This window comes from Neopelma chrysocephalum, unplaced genomic scaffold (assembly GCF_003984885.1).
Source record: "Neopelma chrysocephalum unplaced genomic scaffold, ASM398488v2 Primary Assembly neopelma1_100, whole genome shotgun sequence".
NCBI lineage: Eukaryota > Metazoa > Chordata > Aves > Passeriformes > Pipridae > Neopelma > Neopelma chrysocephalum.
In genome coordinates, this window is record NW_020897763.1 from 3615887 (window position 1) to 3636268 (window position 20382).

The 20382-nt window shown below is 48.0% G+C and overlaps 2 protein-coding genes across 13 annotated transcripts; one reads left to right on the forward strand and one right to left on the reverse strand.

Annotated features, from left to right (window-relative positions):
* The first annotated feature begins 8 nt into the window (after nt 1-8).
* LOC113973288 lies at nt 9-5221 on the forward strand. Its single transcript, XM_027695218.1, has 6 exons — nt 9-491; nt 1462-1611; nt 1991-2084; nt 2571-2674; nt 2911-2963; nt 3567-5221. The coding sequence occupies exons 1-6, from the start codon at nt 449-451 to the stop codon at nt 3825-3827; spliced, it is 705 nt and encodes a 234-aa protein (XP_027551019.1). The 5' UTR covers nt 9-448; the 3' UTR covers nt 3828-5221.
* A 493-nt stretch (nt 5222-5714) lies between these two features.
* On the reverse strand, nt 5715-20376 carry NFYA (nuclear transcription factor Y subunit alpha). 12 transcript variants are annotated; one of them, XM_027695194.1, is made up of 10 exons: nt 20266-20376; nt 17766-17864; nt 16125-16205; nt 13720-13866; nt 12247-12378; nt 11485-11590; nt 10836-11002; nt 10036-10209; nt 9583-9684; nt 5715-8799 (listed from the first exon to the last, which is right to left on the reverse strand). In XM_027695194.1, exons 2-10 carry the CDS (start codon nt 17838-17840, stop codon nt 8746-8748), a joined length of 1038 nt encoding a protein of 345 aa, XP_027550995.1. In that variant the 5' UTR covers nt 17841-17864; nt 20266-20376; the 3' UTR covers nt 5715-8745. The 12 variants fall into 12 exon arrangements, with proteins under 12 accessions (XP_027550995.1, XP_027550993.1, XP_027550994.1 ...); XM_027695192.1 differs by having other exon boundaries at nt 16122-16205; XM_027695193.1 differs by having other exon boundaries at nt 16125-16208.
* Between the last annotated feature and the right edge of the window lie 6 nt (nt 20377-20382).

Genomic DNA, 20382 nt, shown 5'->3' on the forward strand with positions numbered 1-20382 from the left:
TAGTGGAAGGTGACGTGGGGAGTGGGTTGAGATGAGCTTTAAGGTCCCTTCAACCCAAACCATTCCATGATTCCCTGTAAGTGCAAAGCAGCAGATGGATGAACATTCCCAGCTGAAGGCTGCTCTGGGATGTGTCAGAGCAGCACCAGAGACCAAAGATGCCCATTTCTTGTCCAGCCCCACGGCCTGGTTGCTAAATATGGCTATCACAGGGTATTGAAAGGGGAAAGGCAGCCAGTGAGCGTCCTGCAGCCTTCCCTCCCAAGAAATAACTCAGAGATTGTGGTTAAAAGATACCCTCAGCAATTCCAAACTGGCATCACCACTCGGGGCAGCAGCCTCTGAGTGACAGAGGAGTTTGCTCCTCTGCAGCAGAAACTGTGTGGGGATAAAGAAGCTCCAGGAAATGTTTTTTCCCTTGGTGCCCTAAACCACTCTCCGCTCCAGGATGGAAGGTTTTCCAGCCCTGCTGCTCTTGCTGGCACTACCAGGTAAGGCTCAGAGGGGCCACATCAGAGTGTCTGTGTACAGAGTCCTCCAGAGCCAACAAGAAGTTATGGGAGAAGAGATGGTGGTGCAAGGGGCTGCCAGAAAAGTGCTGTCCAGTCTTAGCCCTGAGCTTCCCTGTGAAAGAAAGGATCAACCTTTTCCACACACTGCACTGCTCAGGTGACTGAGGGACTCTGGACATCCCTGGTTTTCAGTGATCAGGGCAGCACTTCCAAGAGGGAGTCTGGCTGTGGATATCTGCAGAATATTCTTCTGCAGGGAATACAGATGGTGGTTTCACCTGAGGGTGAGCTCTGAGGTCAACAGTGTGCCGGGTGGGAGACAGCCAAAATAAATCAAGAATGATGTGTCATTCCCATTTTTGTTTCACAGCTAAAGACGTTGTATTGAGACACAAAGATCCCACCAGAGGTTATCCAGGACAGGGCAAAACTCTATTACAGAGTTCAACATAGAACCACGACAGGTACCTGTGTGTATCAAGAGGCAGAAGTGTCCAGGAAATTATTTTTGCTATATTAAATAAAATGTCTCAAAGGAAAAAAAAAGAAAAGAATCAATAATTTACTGGTTACCATCAAAAACAATGAACGCAATGTTGTAGGATTGTATTAATCAAAACCAAGTGGGTTTGGGACAGAATATATCACAGAATCCCAGAATGGTTTGGGTGGGAAGGGACATTAGGGACCGTGCTGACCTTGGCTCTGCCCCTGTGCTGGAGGACACGGACACTCCATGGGGGTTGTTTTTTCCTGTCTTCTCCCTCTGATGAATCACCACTCGAGGTTCTTCAGAACTCGTGAGGCTGTTTGCAAAAGAAAAGGGAACTCCCTCTCCCTCATCACTCCCTTTCTGTGCAAGACAACACCAGGAAACTCCAACGTTGTATTTGGTGCAAAACGGTGCCCCAAATTCAAGGTAACTCTGATCAAAGTCTCCTTAAAGCAGGAGGGACTGGAATGATGAATGAGTTCTCATGGAAAATGATTAAAGTGCGGCTGAGAAAGCTCCAACTTAATGACTCAGGAGAATATCAACTCGAGACCTATTTCCAGGGGAGAAACAAACCACGGAATAGCATCAAGCTGGAAGTTTTGGGTGAGTTAATCAAAGAATTAATGATCTTCCAGAAGTCAGCAATTTTTTACCACTTGACAAGAAAGATTTCAGGTCAGTGTTAAAGAGCTCTCTTTGGAAATTTCCTGAGACACAGGTAATTCCTGAATTTCTTTTTTTTGAACATATTTTTGATACATACTAATGGGATAAACAAATTGGAGCCAACCGGTGTGAGGGGGGCCTGGCTTGGCTTCATTGATTAATGAAGTCCTACATTTACATCAGCAGATGGGACAGGCTCTGAGCAATCCAAATCTTTGCTGGAGAAAAAGTCACCAATTTTTTAGCAGGAGAAAGAGTCCCCGGGGATGGATTGACATGGGAAAATCACCTGCTCATTGTTTGTTTTTTTTTCAAGAGGAATATAGGTCTTTGGATACAGATTCTGACCCCGTTAAGTTTCCCACTGAGAAGGGGGACATTGCCACAGACGACACCAATGAGGAGCAGAGGTAAAACCAATGGCCAGGCAATGCCACAATGACTCTGCCTTGGTACCAGCAGCCCAGCCCAGGATCCACCCCAGCCAAACCCACAGCACGTCAGACCAGAGGTATTCCCTGATCAAAAGTGACCCCATTAATGATCCTGATCAAAGACAGACCCTGAGGAGGGCTACTGAATCCTGCTGAGGGATCCCTTGAACCCTGGTAGCACTGCAGATGACTGCAGGAAGGGAATCCAAGCTCCTGAGTCTTCCCCAGGCTTGCCAAGTGCCAAGGAAAACAGAGCTGGTGGGATGGATCCTCTGTGGCTGTGGATCAGTCCTGACCTCACAGAACTGCACTTGTTTAGAGACAGCAAGGGTGGTATTTGGGTGCTGAGTTCTTATCCTGGAAACATAATTCACTGTAAAACACACAAAATCTCCTCCCACATTAACCTCATCACCTCTGGTGCTGTAAATAGTAATGGAGATATCCTGGTTTTCCCTGCAGCAGTCTCCATGCCCTCGTGGTGCTGAGCTCCTTCCTGCCCACCACTGCTCTGGTTGCTGCTGTTCTCTTCCTCCTCACCACCTACATCAGAATGAAAAGAGCAGGTAAAGATCCCAAATCCTCCTGTCTGGTTTTCCTGCCTCTCACCTTGTTCTCCCACCACCCTGGATTTAGGGAAGGTCTGTCCACAGCAATCCTTGTCCAAGGAGGCAGGGAGGAGCTGGGAGCGAATGCGAGGTGTGAGCTGAATCCAGGAAGGGACAGGAGGGAGAGTCAGGTTTAAAATGAACAGGTAAAGGTGGTGTTTCACACTCAAAGGGGTTTCTGTCGTTCTTGGCAGGAAAAGGGATGGACACTGGCAAACATCCTGCTTTCAGACAGAGAGCACTGCAGGTAAGACCCCAGCAGAAATCCCACATTCCCAGTGCTTTGGTTGATCCCTGCCATGCAGACACTGCTCTGTGTCACCACACAGCAGTTCCATCATCCTGCAGTGGGTGAGAGGCATCTCCTCGAGCTCCCAGACTAAAGCTGCCTGTACTTGTTGGTTGTCTGACATCTTTTTGCCAAGCAGCCACAACCTACCTTGGTTATTTGAGGAAATCCCAGCCTTTCTGCTTAAGTTTGCTTATAGTACTCAGAAAAATAAATGTAATAACAAATACACAGTGTTGATAATTTACTGGCCTTAAATCTGCAGTAACATCACCAAAGCTTCTTATCAAAGGAAAACTTTATCATCCTAAATATTCAGTGTGTTGATTGTGGCTGCATCTTTCTACCCCAGTCCCTTCAATCTTAGGAAGTTGAGTTTGTGTAGAAGTTTCCTAAACTTCTCTGAGCTCACGTTCCCTTTTGCCACACATCCCCTCCCCTCTTCCCCAACTTCACAAGACAGAAGGGAAATATTTGCGTCTGTAGATGAACTAAGGCTGATGTTCAGAAGCAAAAAATGCTGAATCTCCTTTTAACTTCTCGTTCTTTGTGGTTTCTCAGCTCAGAGGACACGAAGGGAGTGGGATGGCAGAAGGGGAACTGAGCAGGAGCACAGTCTATGCTGTGATCAGGCCCCAGGCGCAGCCCTGGCCCGAGGATGTTCTGTATGCCAACGTACAGCCTGTTCCCAAGGTTTTCTTCCACCTGCAGGAACCGCCGGGAAGTTCGGCCTCCTCGGGGCCTGTGGAATACGCGACTGTTCTGTTCAGAACCACAGCTCCACATCCTGACACTGCAACAGAGAAAAATGGCTTCGCCTAAAGAAAGCAGCACAAAGCCTCGGGCTTGTTCACTGAATTTTGCACAACTGCACTCAAAACAACCTGTTTGTCCCCAGCTGCTGAAGGTGGGCGATGGGGCGAGGGGCAGAAGCAACTGAAAGGACACACGTGGGTGCACAAACCTTCCCTGGAAAACAACTGCACTTTTCTAACAGCACAGCATCACACCCAGCTCTTGGTGGGCAAATCCAGAAAAAAGCTGTGGTATGTTTGCTTTTCCAAACTGCTCTGTTTTTAAATGACACAGAACTATAAACCCAAATAGAGGAAACTGGTTCTGTCTGGCAGCAGCTGATACAGCACCACGGCCAACAAGGGGCTGTGAGATACAGGAGATGCTTCCTTTGGACTTTCTTCAACAGTTCACTTAAATATTTACAGATAAAGCGTTAATTACTGCCCACTCTGATAAGATCCAAGTCAGCAAAGTGGTAAAAATCTGCTTTATTTGAAACACACGAGGTGTTTCCTGGGCTCCAGGGAGACAGACAATGCACTTGACATGTTTTAGTAAACAAGAGGCTTGTTGGAAAATATTTGTCTACTTTATAATATAAACTGTCATCAGCTTGAACATGCGGGGGTGGAATTTACATTCAAAATTATTGATTTGTTTTACAAAGAAATAACTTTGTATTTCCCTGCTTGTTGTTCATTAACACACACCAATGCTCCAGGATAAACCTAGCTTGACTTTATTATAAACTGTTGATCAAACTACAGAACCCTGATATCATGGTGATATCATCAAACATCCCTCAGGGATTATGGATAAATCCCCGAATTCATCTTAATTCTGTGAGCTGGAGCTGAGGATGCTGAATAGAACACAAAAATAGGTTTAAATTTTTGATACTAAGATTGCAAGAAAACTCCAGCCTGGGCAGTGGGTGGCAAAGGAGGGAAGGAAGGGGAAAAAGCAGGGAATACACCTATGGACTGTATAAACTCTGTGAGTTATATATCTGCCTGTGCTTGTGCGATTCTGAGGGTGAGACAGAAGTAAATTCTGTTGACCGCTCTGATGTGGCTAAAAAATATCAGGCTTTTTATCATTATATCTGAGATGATTTTGTTATTCTATTGCAAATTTTATGAAAGCAAAGCTAGAAAATTACATCATAATAGTTAAAGAAACCTATTTCTGACTTCCCAAACAGCCTTGCGTGATTGTTCTCTTCCTGTCCCAGCTTCCCATTCTCTGTTCTTACATACTGTTATTTCCTTTTTTCTTTGTTTTTTTTTTTAATGATCATCACTGTATTGACCAATTTTGGAAAGAACTAATGACACTCACCCTTGTGCTTTGGGGCATTTTTGAGATGGCAGAAGCGTCGGTGTGGGGTCGATGCCATTAAGTATTCCCAATACTGTGGAGAACGTGCCATTCCAATCCTGTGGAGAGCTCTGGAGCAGCACTCGTGGAAGAGCAGCGTGTCCAGAGGGATCACAGGCAGGGCATGGAAACTGTCTCCTAAAGCGCCAAGATGGCAGGGTCGGACTGAGGGGAGACGGACACCAAGATGGTGGGATGGGGCTGAGGGGAGACGGACACCAAGATGGCGGGGTCGGACTGAGGGGAGACGGACACCAAGATGGCGGGATGGGGCTGAGGGGAGACGCACAGCAAGATGGCAGGTTCAGACTGAAGAGAGACAGAGGCCAAGATGGCAGGGTCAGACTGAGGAGAGACAGAGGCCAAGATGGCGGGATGGGGCTGAGGGGAGACAGAGGCCAAGATGGCGGGGTCAGACTGAGGAGAGACAGAGGCCAAGATAGCTGTGCCATCCCCACAGTGGGGCCAAAGCCACCCCCTGCCCTCACAGCTGCCACGTCACTCACAACGTCCAAATACAGGGAAAAAAGCTTCCCGGTTTATAAATTTTATTAGCTGGAGAGTGTACACAGTACTTACAATTGCATCTATTAAAGACCAAAATACACTTGAAAAAATGCATCATATAAAAAAAATTATAAACTTTTAACTATATACAAACTCTGCCTGACATTACTTCAACCTCAAGACCCTCCGCTGTCCATTCACAAAGAAAAGTTTATTTTTCCCTTCTTTTTAACATGCAGGGCCTTAAACCCATCTAGCATCACTTGAGAACCATTTTTTTCCAAATCCCACTCTTTACACTCATATAAATCTGGTTTTTGAGGGGTTCACTGCTTCGGTGCTCTGGGTCAATTGACCACAGTTCTCCCCAAGCCTCTTTTATCCTCACCCTTTTACTCTCTCCTGAAGTTTCTGCTCAAGTGTAGCCAATAAACAAAGAATTCTCATTTAATTACTAGACAGGTTTGAAATGGACGATGTCTCCAATTTAACGAATTTCCCCCGGAAAAGAAAGCAGACATTTTTGGTACTGTGGTGTTGACTGGTGACTCCAGTCTCACCAAGTCAACAGGACTTTCAGCAGTGATACACGTAACCCAAAACAAACAAAAATCTGACCGGAGCACTCAGGCTGTCACATCACTATTTAAAAGTATCAACAATAAGACTTTCTATAACACAAATCCGTGTCTTCATACACATTCTACAACAATGGATCAGAGAACCTAAATATGAAGGGCTTATTGGGAAACAAGTTCTACCTGTTTATAAAAAGCTTACAAGTTCTTTAAGAAAAGTAATTACTCCTTAAAAGAAACCCAAAACAAAATAAAAGCTATGTCAGAGCAATAACCTTGCTTCCCAAATTTCCAGCTCTCAGAGGGGCTCCTTCAAGACAGAGATTAACCATCAGCTAAACAGCAGAAACATCATGGAGAGGCTCTTATTCCAGCACTAAAATATTCCACCAACAAAATGTACAGATGCTCTAAAAAAATATTTACAATACTGCTGCAAACCCAACTAAAGCATTCGCTACTCCCTAAGGGAGCTGCATGTTCCTGAAATGGGGGAGCTCCCAGGAAATGCTGCGTGAGGGTTTCAGGTGCCAACTGAGGAAGATCAGCACCACTCTGGAATTGGGCAAGAATTTAAGGCAGAAGCACCCAAGGCCCCAACGATGCCATCAACACCGTGGGGAGGGCACGGACACAGAGCTCAGAATTCAGAAAAATGAACTGGAATCCTTTAGAACATCCAGCTGCCCAATTAAAACCCACCTGCATTTCCTCCTGCACGGGCCACCTGCTTCCACAGGTGGATCACCCCTAGTCCCTGGACAGGCATCCTCTTCCTCCAGGACTGCGTGCAGACAATGCAGAATCCAGCATTTCTCCACATTTCTGCTCCCTCCTCTTGCATTCCCTCACTTCTTTCTCATATTCTTAGGTTTAGTACTTTTCTTTTATACAAAGTCAATAGAATTTTCAAGGCTCTGTCTTTTGTATCCACAACTTGCTAATTTGTCCTCCACTTTGTCTTTAATCATAAGCTTCCAGTAACTGGGAAAACGTGGGCGGGGAGGGGGAAGAAATAATGTGGGGTTTATTTTTCAAGCTGCATTTACTTCCTTTTCCACTTGAAAACAACGTTCACTGTACTTCACCCAGCCTCAGCCACCCTTGGCTCCTTTGCTCAAAAACCCCAAAACCCCTCACTCTGCAGCTTCACCCATCCAGGTTCATATTCACCTGGCAATATTCCCAATCCCAAGTTTCACCGCTGTGATCCAGTTTTAACACAAAAACTGGGACTCCAGCAGGCACCTGATACACAGAGCAGCTTTAAACTCATTAAGGTGGGAGGGGACAGGCATGGAATGATGTGAGATCACCTGTTAACTGCTTTTGGCTACTGCTCCTATCACCAAATTTCAAAGCAGAAAGAATGGAGCAGGCTGAGAATCTGGAATAAAATAGAATAAAAATATACAGAATAAAAGCTAAAGCTGTTTGTGGAGTTGCTCAGCCCAAAGCCAGCTGTAGGTCATGAAAAAGCCCCTTTTTTTAAAACTAAGTACTCCTCTTTCATTAAGTACCACTTCTTTTTTTGTTTTAAAGAGAATAACCTATAATAAAGCCTGAAAGGTTCTTCAGTGTCTGCCTTCATTTGTTAACAGTCCTTCAGGTACCTCAGGATGGGATGAGCTGCCCCAGCTGCTGCTGTAATGGAACATCCCTCACTCTGTAGAATTGTAGAGTGGATTTGGGCATCAAGAAATACCATCGTGAAGCTGATCAAGTGCCAACACTCTGAGACTGAGGGTTTGATGTCTTCTGGAGGAACTCTGCACTCGACTGGCAGGTTAGAGGGAAGATTTAAAACAAAAAACCCTTTGGAGGAGACTCACTTAAAAGTTTAAATCACTTTTATACTCGCATCCAGTTTTCTTCCAAAGCAACAACTACTGGCAATAAACATATAAAAACCCCCCAGAGATTGCTTTTACTAATGAAATCCTTCTCCCCACATCACCCTCTCCCACCTTAGTTCTTGGAACAGACACACAATACACCAAGTCCTGCAGTAATCTTGAGTATTTCTATCATTGACTGGATGGCTGAACCTTTCCCCGAGAAGAGCTTGTTGTTTTACACATTTACAAGGTGGAACTGAAAAGAATCCCCTTCAGTTTCTGCCAGGTCCAGAAGTGCAACAACACAGACCAGTTCAGGGAAACGAAGTCCAAAGGTGTCAGGAGTGGATGGAAATAAGTCTCTGCTGGGCAAACACAGTCCTGTGGTGCAGCTGATGACCAGGGAGACTCCAAATTCCCTCTGCTGGATCAGGAGAGCGCACCAAGGAAGTCTGGAAGTTTCTGTTTGTTAAAATCTCAACCACGCCCTGAACACGTGGTGCTTGTTCTGTAGAAAAGGACAGGCTGTGACACGGTGATTGTCCCACTCAAGGACTCGCTGGACACACTGGACAGGCAGGACAGACTGGCAGGAGGGCTGGGAATTCCATCCAGGTGTTTTTCTCCTGGAAGCAGTGGTTAGGAGACTCTGATCATCTGTGTCATCGCTTCTTCGTTGGTCTGAGTGGGATCCTGCAGACACAAAATACATCCCGGGTTGGACTTCAACACTTTTCCATGAAGCAGGGAGAAGCACACACAGCTACCAGGAGCAGACACTGCTGCCCCTCCCTTCATACTGACACGTGTCCTAATGTTCCTGGGTTTTACAAGCCAGTGTAAGAGACTGGGATATAAAAATCCTAACAGTTCCCAGGAAGGTGCCATCCCTGGTAATCAGGAAGACCTATTACTGGCCTGGTATGTGGGAAGGATTCTACTTCAGAATAAGAAACATTCTCTAAAGCCACGGGATTGCTCCAAAGAACTGATGAACAACAGAACCTGCTAATCCTACTCCATTGTGTCCCTTCCTTTGAAACCTGCCTTGCACTTCCTATGCAAATCAATGTGCAGCTAAGAATCAGATATTCACGTTTTAATTTTCCATCAGATGTAAGATAAGGTGTCTCTACCTTTAATTCATCACTCTATTGACCCGCTGCTTGTACCCAACCAGAAAGGCTGTTTTACAAACACAGAACGTTTGTGTGAGTTTGCCCTAAGAAATACAAAGGGAATACACTTCTACCCATGTTACTGTAATTAAATTTCTCAAGGCAAACATCACTTGCTCTCTACAAGCAGCGAGACAGGAGGTTTTTTCCCAATGCCTGAAACATGAATTCAAAGGCAGGGAGGGACAATGGCCAGCAGCCTCCAAAAAACCCAAACCAACCAGCACAACACCTGTAAAGAGCAACGTGAAGGACTGAAAGGGGCAGTTGTCCAACAGCCAGAGCAAACCCCACTGACCTGCATGTGAGGACTGTCCTTTTCCTTGGGGGAGAAGAAGCGTCCCCCCTCTCCCCGTTTCCTGGCCATGGCGTGCCGGTGCCGCGACTCGTGCAGGTATTTCTGCAGCAAAGGGAAGCAGGACATGAGAGAGCAGCCACAATTTCCAGGTCAGTGCTTCCCTAGGGAGAATTCCTGACTGCTGGAAAAGCCTGCCCCGTCCCCATCCATCCCCCTGCCCACAGACAGTGTGTGTACAGTCAGTACCCACTTGTAACACAGCTCCAAAGACACCCCAAAGGAAGCAGAACTGTCCCCAAAGGACTTAAAAAATTTGCTCTGATGTAGCTTACAAACAACAACAACAACAACATTAAAAACCACCAAGACTCCAGTCCTCATTTTCCAGCCTGGGTGGGGTTCTGTGCCTTCCTCACAGAGCAACCCTGTGTTAGATCAGAGTTTTATTCTCACCCTTCTTTCCTTGGGAATTTTTCCCTCTGCTTCCAGCTTGGCCCGTGCCTGTCTCCTCTTCAGGATGCGGTGGTACTGCTTGGCATTCACATAGAGGGGCTCCTCCTCCAGCATCTCTGCCCCAGGCAAAGGGATTCTCTGGATGGCTGGCACTGACCCAGCTCCAGGCACCATCTGTATGGAGAAGGTGGGTTTAGTACTTGCAGCTCAAAACACAAAATGAACACTAAAAATAATTTAAAAAATCAAACCATTAAAATGGAAAGTGTTTGGGTTTTGCTCAGATAATGCAGCTGCTTAAAGCAGCAACAAAGCTGTTCTCAAACTGCAGAACAAATTTAAACAAGTCAATTACTTATCACTCCTGCTTGCTTTTTCTTTTCTGATAAAAGCAAAATTTCAATAAATTATACAATTCCATGACCATGTTGCTGCTTCTTGTACAGTTAAACAGGACATACCAAGTCTTCCCTTTTTTTGGGTTCTCTCTTATTTGAATTACATGGTAATTTCAGGGCATTTCTAAGCAAACATTGCAGAGCTGCTGACATCTAGTGGGGACCAACAAAATTCCAGGTAAAGGGCCTCACACCACAAAAGAAATAGGAGCTGGCAGGAAAAACCTCTGTGAACCAAATCCTAAGGGACCCTTGAGAAAATTAATGGTTGACTTGAACTATTTAAGCTTTAAGGTCACTGCTCCCTATCACTCCACACCCTTGTGAAAATCCAGGCAGATCTGTGCACAGGCATCTTAAACCTCAGCCCTTAAAGACATCAGTGGGAAGTTTCACACCTACCATGACCATTCCCCCTGAATTGACAACGTTTCCAGCCACTGGCAGTGTCACTGTGACTGTCCCCTGGCCACTGCTGGTGGTGTTGGTGTTGGCTCCAGTCTGGACAATCTGTGCTCCAGCCAGGCTGGCTGCTGGAATGGTGATCATGCCTGTAACAGGGACTGTAACTTTAAGGAAGTAAAACACAAAAGAGAAAAAAAAAAAAAAAAAGAAAAACGAAACAAAAACACGCACACAAAAAGAAGGGAACACCATTAGTCCCACTTCTGTGTTTTACTCATTCATCCTTCCATAACATGCAGAGATTCACGAAAGCACGGAAGTGAGGAACTAAATTCCACCAGAATTCCCGGGTTTTGCATTTGTACCTGCACAGTAACCCCTGGGGGATGTAACAGAACGTGTACTCTCGAGGTGCAACAGCAAAATTAAGGGTTTCTGTTCTAACAGCCCTTGCCAAAGACAAGACTCACTTTTTACAGTTCTGGGGAAAGAACCTCGGAGTGAATTCCTGCAGAACACGAGCATCTCCCCCCACATCCACACACCAACAGTGTGATCCCAGCCCTCAGCTCGGTGTGTTCTTTGACAATAATCCCAGGGCACTAACTAACCCCCACCCAGGAGCCCCTTCTCCCCACCCCTCTACCTTGCTGCAGGATGGTGCCGTCGGCGTTCACGGGCTGGTACACGATGGTCTGACCCTCAGCAGCCTGGGCGACCTGCTGGCCTTGCACTGCTATTTGTTGCTGGGTCTAAACAAAACAAACGACACAGGAACTTTACAGATTGCTTATTTTTATCACATTTTACAATTCCTGAATCAACACATGGTGCTTGAGGTGTTCCAGGCATCTGTTACTGTTGCCTCATTACCAGCATCAAGAAACAGGCTGGAGCACAGACCAAATCACTGGAGATAAAACACCTGAAGCACATGTGAGATACTTTTTCTAACAGTGCAGTGTTCAATATGGAAAGAACAAATTCTAGGTTTCCTGTCTCACTATGAACATGTGAAAGGAAGAACTATTCTGCTCTGAAATTTAATTTTGGTCCTAACCAAAAGCATCAGCAGAAACCCCAGGTGTGACTGGACTACTCCACAAAATGGCCCAAGTATGGAATTAGCAATGCTTCATGTTTTCAAAATTCAACAAATAGACAAAAACAACCACGAACCAATAAAATACAACGACACAATGGATAAAAACATGCAATCTAGTTATTCTGCCCCAGAGTTACGTATGAAAACACTACAAAACATGACATTTATTCTCAAGTTCTCCTCAATATTAATAATTCCTTCTTTTTTTTTTTTCCCCTTTTTTACTTAACCACATCTTAAGTCATTTGGCAAGTTTCTCTTCCTGTTCCTCTCCAGAAAAGCCTTTCATGCTGGTGCAGTTACCTGTGTCTGGCCAGCAGTAACTGCAGTCTGGGGCTGCTGTATAATGATCTGCTGGGTCTGGCCCTGCTGCCCCTGTACCTGCACAGCCTGCCCACCTTGAATCTGAATCTGACCTGGCTGGACCAACTGAATCTGTGGAAGAAAGAGTCAGAAAGGAACATTAACTATGCCTCTGATTTCTCCCTCCTCGGCCTCAGCATGACCAAGTCATCTCAGAGGATGATTTACTGTTGCACAGAAAAAGAAAGCACCGAGTCTTCTCTTTTTCCATTTTAAAATGAAGAGTTTTAATGGATTCCTCCCTGTGACACATCACCACAGCAGAGGGACCAACATGCTGTGTCACTGTGCTCCAGCAGTTCTCCACTGCTTACACAATAAATCAGTCAGAAGAAATAAATTATTCACATGAAACTGGTAATAATAATAGTCAGGTGAAAGAAGAAGAGGACTAAGATTTAAGACATCTGTGGAGTGTTAATTATCCAGCATACAGAAGTACTCCTGGTATATATAAAGTTGTCCTCAGCTTTGCAAAGTCTTTCCACCGCCATGAAACATTCTTAGATTAAAGAAGGGAACTGGAACATGGTTTGAAACTTGTGCTTAAAAACCCAGTTATCGATTTTCCTCCAACAACCAGCCTGGAAAAAACCTTACACAAAATATAATCGTTTTCAACAAAAGAAATTTTAAATTAACCTCTCAAAACACTCAGACATCATTTGCCTTCCTGGACTCTGCTGAACTGGATTCCTAAATCCCATTCTAAATCACCAGGACATTTCCACTATGTCATGGTTACAGTTCTTCCCTTTGCTTCACAAACAAACACACTTCAACCACCTCTTTAAATTTACAAGTATTTCCAGATAATTGTTTCCAAAAAAATCCACCTTCTGTACCTTCTACAGTATTGCCTTCTGTGCAACGGGGACGTTTAAATTCCCCTTCAGCCATCACAAATTAGATGAGCTCAAGCACAGGAGGGATTTTCCAGAGGCTTTCTACACTTTTTTTTTTTTTTTTTTAGAAAATCCTCTTTCTGAGCCATAAATTGAGCAGGCACCAGATCCCCAAGTACACTTCAAGGGCCAGGTAAAACGAAAAAAACCATCCCAACAAACAAAAAACCTGGACTAGTGGAAGGTGCCCCTGCCCCTGGCAGGGGGTGGAATGGGATGGGCTTTAAGGTCCTTCCCAACCCAAACCATTCCACGACTGTACGAAAAAAACCCAACCCAACCCAGCTGTATTTTAGTGGACTTCACCCAAAAGGTTTGCACCTCCACCCAAAAGGTTTGCACCAAGCCATAAAGCACAAGAGCTGAGTTCCCAACAGCCCTTCAGGGCACTCCAGACCCGCGGCACAACTGCCCGTGCCCGGAGCATTCCTGGCACAGCCCCGTGGCTGTGGGAACACCCACCATGTCCCTGGTGAGCTGGAACCACCCCTGGCTGTGTTTGTCTCACCTGCTGCAGCCCCTGCGTGCCGGACACCGGGACCTGCATGATGGTCTGGCCCTGCCCGCCGGGCACAGCCTGCACCATGATGGGCTGCCCGGTGGAGGTGATGAGCTGCCCACCGCTCACCTGCACCATCAGCGGCTGCCCCTGCACCTGCAACAGAGAGAGAGCCACGATGAAACCCCCTGGCACTGCCACCCACAGCTCCAGGGCTCACCCACAGTGGGCACAGAAACCCAGCAACAGGCACTAACCCCGGGTCAGAACAGCCTGGCTTTCCAAAGCTTCCCCTGGGATGTGCTGCAGGGTTTAGTAAATGATCTGTTTCTCTTGCAGTCTAATTGCTACAAAGCATGAAAAGCATCACTAGGTTTTCGAGCCACGGTAACTACCTTCATGCACAGCCCAAGAGCAACGGGGAATAAAAGAAACTCCATTCTCCACATCACAATTACTGATCTCTAATGGGGGTTCCTATTGAGAGAGCTCTGGATAAGCTGCTCTTACAGGGAGATTCTGGGGTGGCTTCAGCTCTCTTCAATTTCATGCCTACAACATTTCCATTTCCTGACTGACACGGAGCATGTGATGTGCTTAGAGAAACTCTTCATGGTTATTAAGTGAAATTGTAACTGGAGCAACACAAAATGTAGTTCAGTGAGGGAAAGTGAAAGCAGACGAGCAGCAGCCACTTCTGAGCCCAGCAAGGCTTAGAGTGGATTTATAAACACAAATATACATCTGAGCGTGGGGAGGCCCTGGCACAGGTCACCCAGAGAAGCTGTGGAGCCCCGTCCCTGGGAATGTCCAAGGCCTGGGATAGTGGAAGGTGTCCCTGCCCATGGAAAGGGGTGGCACTGGATGGGCTTTAAGTCCCTTCCAACACAAACCAGTCTGGGATTCTATGGTAAGTCTGGCATGAAAGTCTCTGGTCACTGGGAGAAAGGTCCATGAAAAGAAAAAGAAAGGGAAAACCTCTCTGTTTAAACACCCTCACCTGCCAAATCCCCCATTTCCCCAAATATATCTTGGAAAATGCTCTCCTCCACAGCTTAAATGTGAAATGAGTTATGAAATAGGAAATCACTCACAAGCTGAGCTGTTTGGGAACAAGAGCAACACAACCTGGTAAAGAGTCACTGGGTTCCCATGTTTCTCCTTGTGAATCCCTGGGACAGTCAGGACACTCTGGGATCCCTGAACAGAGGGAGCCTTGCAGGGTTCACACACCTCAGGAGTGCAGGGGACAACCAGCTGTACCTCAGAGAGGAGTCCTACCCCTCCTCTCTGATCTGGTGACTGCACAGGTCACCTCCCAGCTGTGACACTGCTGTCCCTCAGCCTGGACAGGCACATCCACAGCCCTCCACACATCAGCAGGACTTGGTCTGGGTTACAGGGAGGAGCATGCTCATGTCAGCCACAGAGAAGCACAGGCAGCAGCACAATATCCAATAAGCAGAAAGGAAAACGACACATTCCAGGACTTTTGTTAATGAATTAGAGCAAGACAAAATGAAGAGAGGGTGGGGAACATAGCAACAACCAGAGGCCACAGTGACCCAAGCAATCCAAGTCAGCCAGCAATTCAGATTTTAACTCTGAACATAAAAAATGCTGTGTTCACTTCCCACCTGGCAAGACCATTCCAGCCCCCTGGAACTCTCCTGCTCTGAAGAATTCAAAACCAAAAAACTGAGAGCAAAGTGCAGTGCTAAATGCTAGGGCTGCCCAGGGTCTGTCAGCTGCTTTAAAGAGGGTTTGTGAGCCCCTGTAAAGCCTGTGTGAGGTAAGGAAATGGGGTCTGCAGACAGAAAATACTTCACACTGAAACAAATCATTTCTTGCCATCTGTGATGTATTTACTGCTCGGATTCCCACTGCTCCTGGGCTGCCCTGTGTTATTCATTTGTAAATAAGAAATTGGATCACTCCATCCCAGAGAGGCCAATATTGTCCCCAGGTGCCCTTTCTATCACAGGAAAAGGTTTCACTCTTCAAGCTCAGGGCTCACCCACCACCTCTGCCTGTCATGGAGTGAAGAACTACAGAACTCCCCACGGGGGAGATCAGAAAACTCATCTCCTTGGAACTACAGGAAATCTCTGGGGTTTATCTCCACTGTCACTTCCTCACCTGGATGTTTTTTCCTTTGAAGCCCCATTTAACGACTATTCCCTTTCAGAACCACAGCAGCAGGAACTCCTGAATGCAGGAGGGGTTCTGGGAGAGCCCAGCCAAGCTCCAAGGCCACGGGAAACCCCAGAGCCCCACAGCATCCAGCACAGGTGCTGCTGCTGCTGCCAAATGCTCCTGTCCCTCCTGCAGCCCTGGACAAACACAGCATTAGATATGTGGCGTGGGGAGGGTCATGCAGTGCTCAGAAACACAATCAGAGAGATCACCACTACCTGCAGGGTCTGGACTTGCTGGCCTGAGGCCGATGCCACCTGGGCCTCAGTCTGCAGCTGGACAGCAGTGACACCTCCCTGCTGCTGGGAACAGGAACAGGGAGAGCTTGAAACAGGGGAAGGCACAGCTCTGGCACGAGACAACGACGAGGGTGAGTGTAAAATTCAGACACAACTGCTCTGGGAACACGAGGAGTGGGAAGGTTCAGCAAATCTACGGCTGGAATTCCCACAGAACCGCCCGTGACACTGACAGGCTGCAACACCCCAACTGAGTTCACCCACACAGGACAGCAGGGATTGTTTGGCAGAATGTGAAACCTCAGTTTCAGGGTTTTATCCCGCTCAGTGCTCCCTTCACTGCCCAGGTTTCTCACTGCGCAGGGCTGCAGGGTTTGGTCACGCTGGTTTGTCACAACAAAGGCCACAAACCCCTTCCTGCAGCACAGTGGGAGCTTCATCTCTGCCCTCTCTGTGTCAATCTCTGCCCACCACTGACCTTGAAGGACAATCTGGAGAGGCTGCAAGAGCAGTTAGAGCTAAAAGCCTTCTCTATCTTTAGCCTCCTTGGTAAGAGTCCCAAAATAATCTCTGTAACTGTGTTAGTGCTGGGGAGAGGAAGGACAGCTCTCTCCTAAGGGCTGTACTGCAACAGCCTGTTAAACAACTCATTTTAGAAGAACATCTCGTGTCAAACACAGGCTTTAAGAGCATGGACTGACAGTGACAGTGTCAATAAAACTACACAGATCTTTGGTTGTCTGCTGGAAGCAGGTATTTTTGATAAACCCTAATGTAAAATTTTTTAACCTCAAGTGCAATCTTGTTCTGCCTAAAAAAGTTAATTAAATTCAACAGAAGAAGGTGGTCCTTGCTGAAGCCAAAGCAAAGCAGATCTCGGTGAGAACATGATCCAGTGGTTCATCCCTTTGCATGACAAACTACCAAACTCCTCTTGCCTTGAACTAGAACAAACAGAAGATGCAACAAAAATTCAGGAACAGCACAACTTATCTGAAAATATATCACAAAATCTGAATGGGGGAAGTTTAACAGTAAAAATCAATAAGACCTTAAAAACCCAGCCCTGCTCATCTGCACACTGTAACATGAACGAGGAACTTCCTTCTGCAAGGGATCAGTTCATCCCAAGCTACATGGTTTGTTTAATTTCTGTACTGTATGTTCCTTTTGATCCACCTGTAGTTGTAAAATGAAGAATCTCAATAAATATTTCTTTTGAGGAAGCCTGAAGGGAGCCTCTGTGAGCTTGAACAAAACCTGTTTCAATTTGGAGGGGACCCTGCACTGTTCCTGTGGACGACTGCCTGTTTCTGTTCATAGTCTGTCTCCTCCATTTGCAGAGATTTGTTCCTCTCCTCACACCTCAAACTCTGCCAACTCCCTGCTACACTGAAATCTGGTGACTTTCTACACCTGCAATTCAACGTGATAATTCCTGTATTATAAAAACCACATTCCCTCTGACCTTCAGCCAAGCCAGATCCCTGAGCAGGTGCCAGGAGTCAGGTGAACACGTGTCCAGGCAGGATCATGAAGCCCCTCAGTGCTCCTGTGACCCTCTGGGGACACAAAGGGGGTGTCAGTGACCCCCCAGCCCCCCCTCCCCACCTTCCATACCTGCTGCTGGATCTGCCCAGCCTGCACCACGATCTGCTCCGTGGAGCTGTTGCTGTTGGCCGTGTACTGCTCCATGGCCACGGGACCCTGGGCTGGCTCCTGCAAGGGGGACAGAGCAGCTCATTATTGTCCCGAGGTGGCACATCCGTGTTCTCTTACAAAGCAAAGCATCTGCTGCCCCCAGGGTACCTGCTGCTTCCTGAGGGGCAGGAACAAACCAGAGGGGTCAATTCAAGCACATCTGCCCTGACTGAGGGGCAGAGAGTATCTCAGGTCTGTCCTGATCTTCAGTGGCTCCAACAGGAGCTCTGAACCTGTTCCTCCTCCTCTTGGAGTCTGCATGTCCTGGGCTACAGACACCCACCCATGGGGGGAGTGTCACTGCTAAAGAACCTCCCAAAATACAGCGTTTGGGTGTAAAACCAAACTACATTTCAAGAATTCAGCAGAGCTAAGTGAAGCTCTCTCCTTCCCCCACTACACACCTTTGCTTGTATCTCTTCCCTCTCCTCCTATTTCCAAAGAATCATGGAATGGTTTGGGTCGGGAGGGACCTTAAAGCCCACCCAGTTCCATCCCCTCCCAGCCCCATCCAACCTGGCCTTGAACACTTCCAGGGGTGGGGCAGCCTCACAACCCTCACAGGGGTTAATTTCTTCCATAAAGAACTTATATATTCAAAGATATTCCTCATATATTTTGGGAACCACCAGCAGATTTCCCAGCGCCTCCACCCTCCTGCTGCTGCTTATTCCTTGGCCCTTTCCCTGCACATATGAACACGGTGCTGAAATAAAACATCAGCTCCAGCACCTCCTTCTCCCTCACCCTGGGAAGAATTCTTACTGTTACTGTAACAAGGTCTTTGATTCATGTCATGACTGAACAAGCACCTGCTACATTAGGGAAAGAAAACACAGTCTGGAACTTTAATTTTCAAAGCCTAAAGCAACAAACCCCCTCAGGCTCTCTCAGTTTTCCAAGGAATGCTGACAGAATTTAGTCCCAGACTCCCTGGAACAGTTGCTGTGGTTACTGCTGCCGTTTCAGCTCCATCCTTTCCCCATTTACTAACAGTTTCTCCCAGCCTGCCAGAATAAAAGAAGGTAAATATTCCTCCTGAACATGCTGGTGTCTGTCACGTGTCTCATTTCAGTTCTGCTCTGGATACTTCATTTCTGCCCCAAATGCCTGGGGGGCTGTCAGAGAGCGGCTCCCACATTTCCTTCTCCAGGGAAACGTTTCAATACCCAGCACAGGATGCCAGGACACTGTATTTGCCAGGAGTTCTCTGTTTTCCTTAATGATACAACCAATAACCAAGCACAGGCAAACCTCTACTTGGGAATGCTTCATCCCAGCCCCCTGGATCAAGCCTGTCTTGTTTAATTACAATATCAGCAGCAGCACTGTAATCCTGTAAGCTCTGCACCAGCCATGGCCAAAGCTACAGACCAGATTCTCCACGTGCTGGCTCCTCATCCTCCAAGGGATTATCTCATTCCCTTCATTAACACAGAGCAGCCAAGTTAAATTTTAAAGATCAGAGATCCATCGAGGGCAGGATGGAGCTCCTCCCCCAGTGAGCTCACAGGCAGCTCCTCCTCACTGGGAATGACTGAGGGTTCCAGTCCCAGCACTATAAATATATATATATACATATATCTCACAGAATATCTTAAGTTGGAAGGGACCGGATGGGATCATCGAAGTCCAACTCCTGGCCCTGCACACCAAGAATATGTATTTATTTACATATATATACACACACATATATACGAGGGCATAGAAGCTGCATCAGTCTCCTGAGCAGACATCCCACTCTAAAGGCAAACCCGTGCGATGCGCAGCCCTGGGACGCGTTCGAACGTGTCCCATCAGCGGGCGGGAGTTTCCAGGGCAGAGCCGCGATCCCTCCAAGGGCAGCGGCGAAGGGCGCTCGGGGTTTCACCCCCGCGGCTCTGTCCGCGCTGCCCGGCAGGACACACCGGCACAGCGGCGGGGCCCGGGCTGGCTCTGAGCCCGGCAGGGACCGAGGGGGGTCGTTGGGCTGCGGGAACCGCCGGCCCGGGGCTCTGCGGGAGGGCCGGGCAGGTTCACCCCCCGCTGCCCGAGGGGCCGGGTCCGCTCCCGGAGCGCCCGTGACCGGACACCTCCGGCGGCACCGACCGCAGCCGCGAACCGCGGGGGGGGGGGGGGGGCGGGGCGGGGGGGGGGGGGGGACGGCCCGGGCCCATCTGCCGCCGGGGAGGCCCCGAGGAGGGCGGGGCGCTGCGGGCTCCGGGCCCCGCCGGGGGAGGACGAGCCACCGACTGCCCTGCCCGGCGCCGGAACAGCCGGGCCGCGGTTCGCCGCCAGTCCCGGAACAGGCGGGTGCGGTGCCGGCCCCGCTCACCTGCCGCTCCGGGCCCCGTCCCGGGAGCCCCGTCCCGGCGGGCCCCGTGCCCGTGCCCGTGCCCGTGCCCGCTCCCCCGCCCCGCCCGTCCCGGCGCGCGCTCACCGTGCCGCGCTCCGCTCCGCGCGCCCGCGCTGATTGGCTCCGCCGCGCGGCCCCGAAGCCCAATCAGCGCCCACACTCGCCCGCCGCGCAAAATGGCGCCCAACCGCGGACAAAGGG

Bases quoted from the DNA above. Each gene is read 5' to 3' on its own strand.
- NFYA (XM_027695189.1), bottom strand. From the start codon at position 17,840: ATGGAGCAGTACACGGCCAACAGCAACAGCTCCACGGAGCAGATCGTG. The intron at 13,867-16,121 runs GTGGTGATCTCT...TCTCTGTTGCAG, and splicing joins AAGTCCAGACCCTGCAGGTA to GTGCAGGGGCAGCCGCTGAT. The intron at 9,685-10,035 runs GTGAGAATAAAA...CCTTTGCTGCAG, and splicing joins AAATTCCCAAGGAAAGAAGG to AAATACCTGCACGAGTCGCG.
- LOC113973288 (XM_027695218.1), top strand. From the start codon at position 449: ATGGAAGGTTTTCCAGCCCTGCTGCTCTTGCTGGCACTACCAG. The intron at 492-1,461 runs GTAAGGCTCAGA...TCCTTAAAGCAG, and splicing joins GCTCTTGCTGGCACTACCAG to GAGGGACTGGAATGATGAAT. The intron at 1,612-1,990 runs GTGAGTTAATCA...TTTTTTTTCAAG, and splicing joins CATCAAGCTGGAAGTTTTGG to AGGAATATAGGTCTTTGGAT.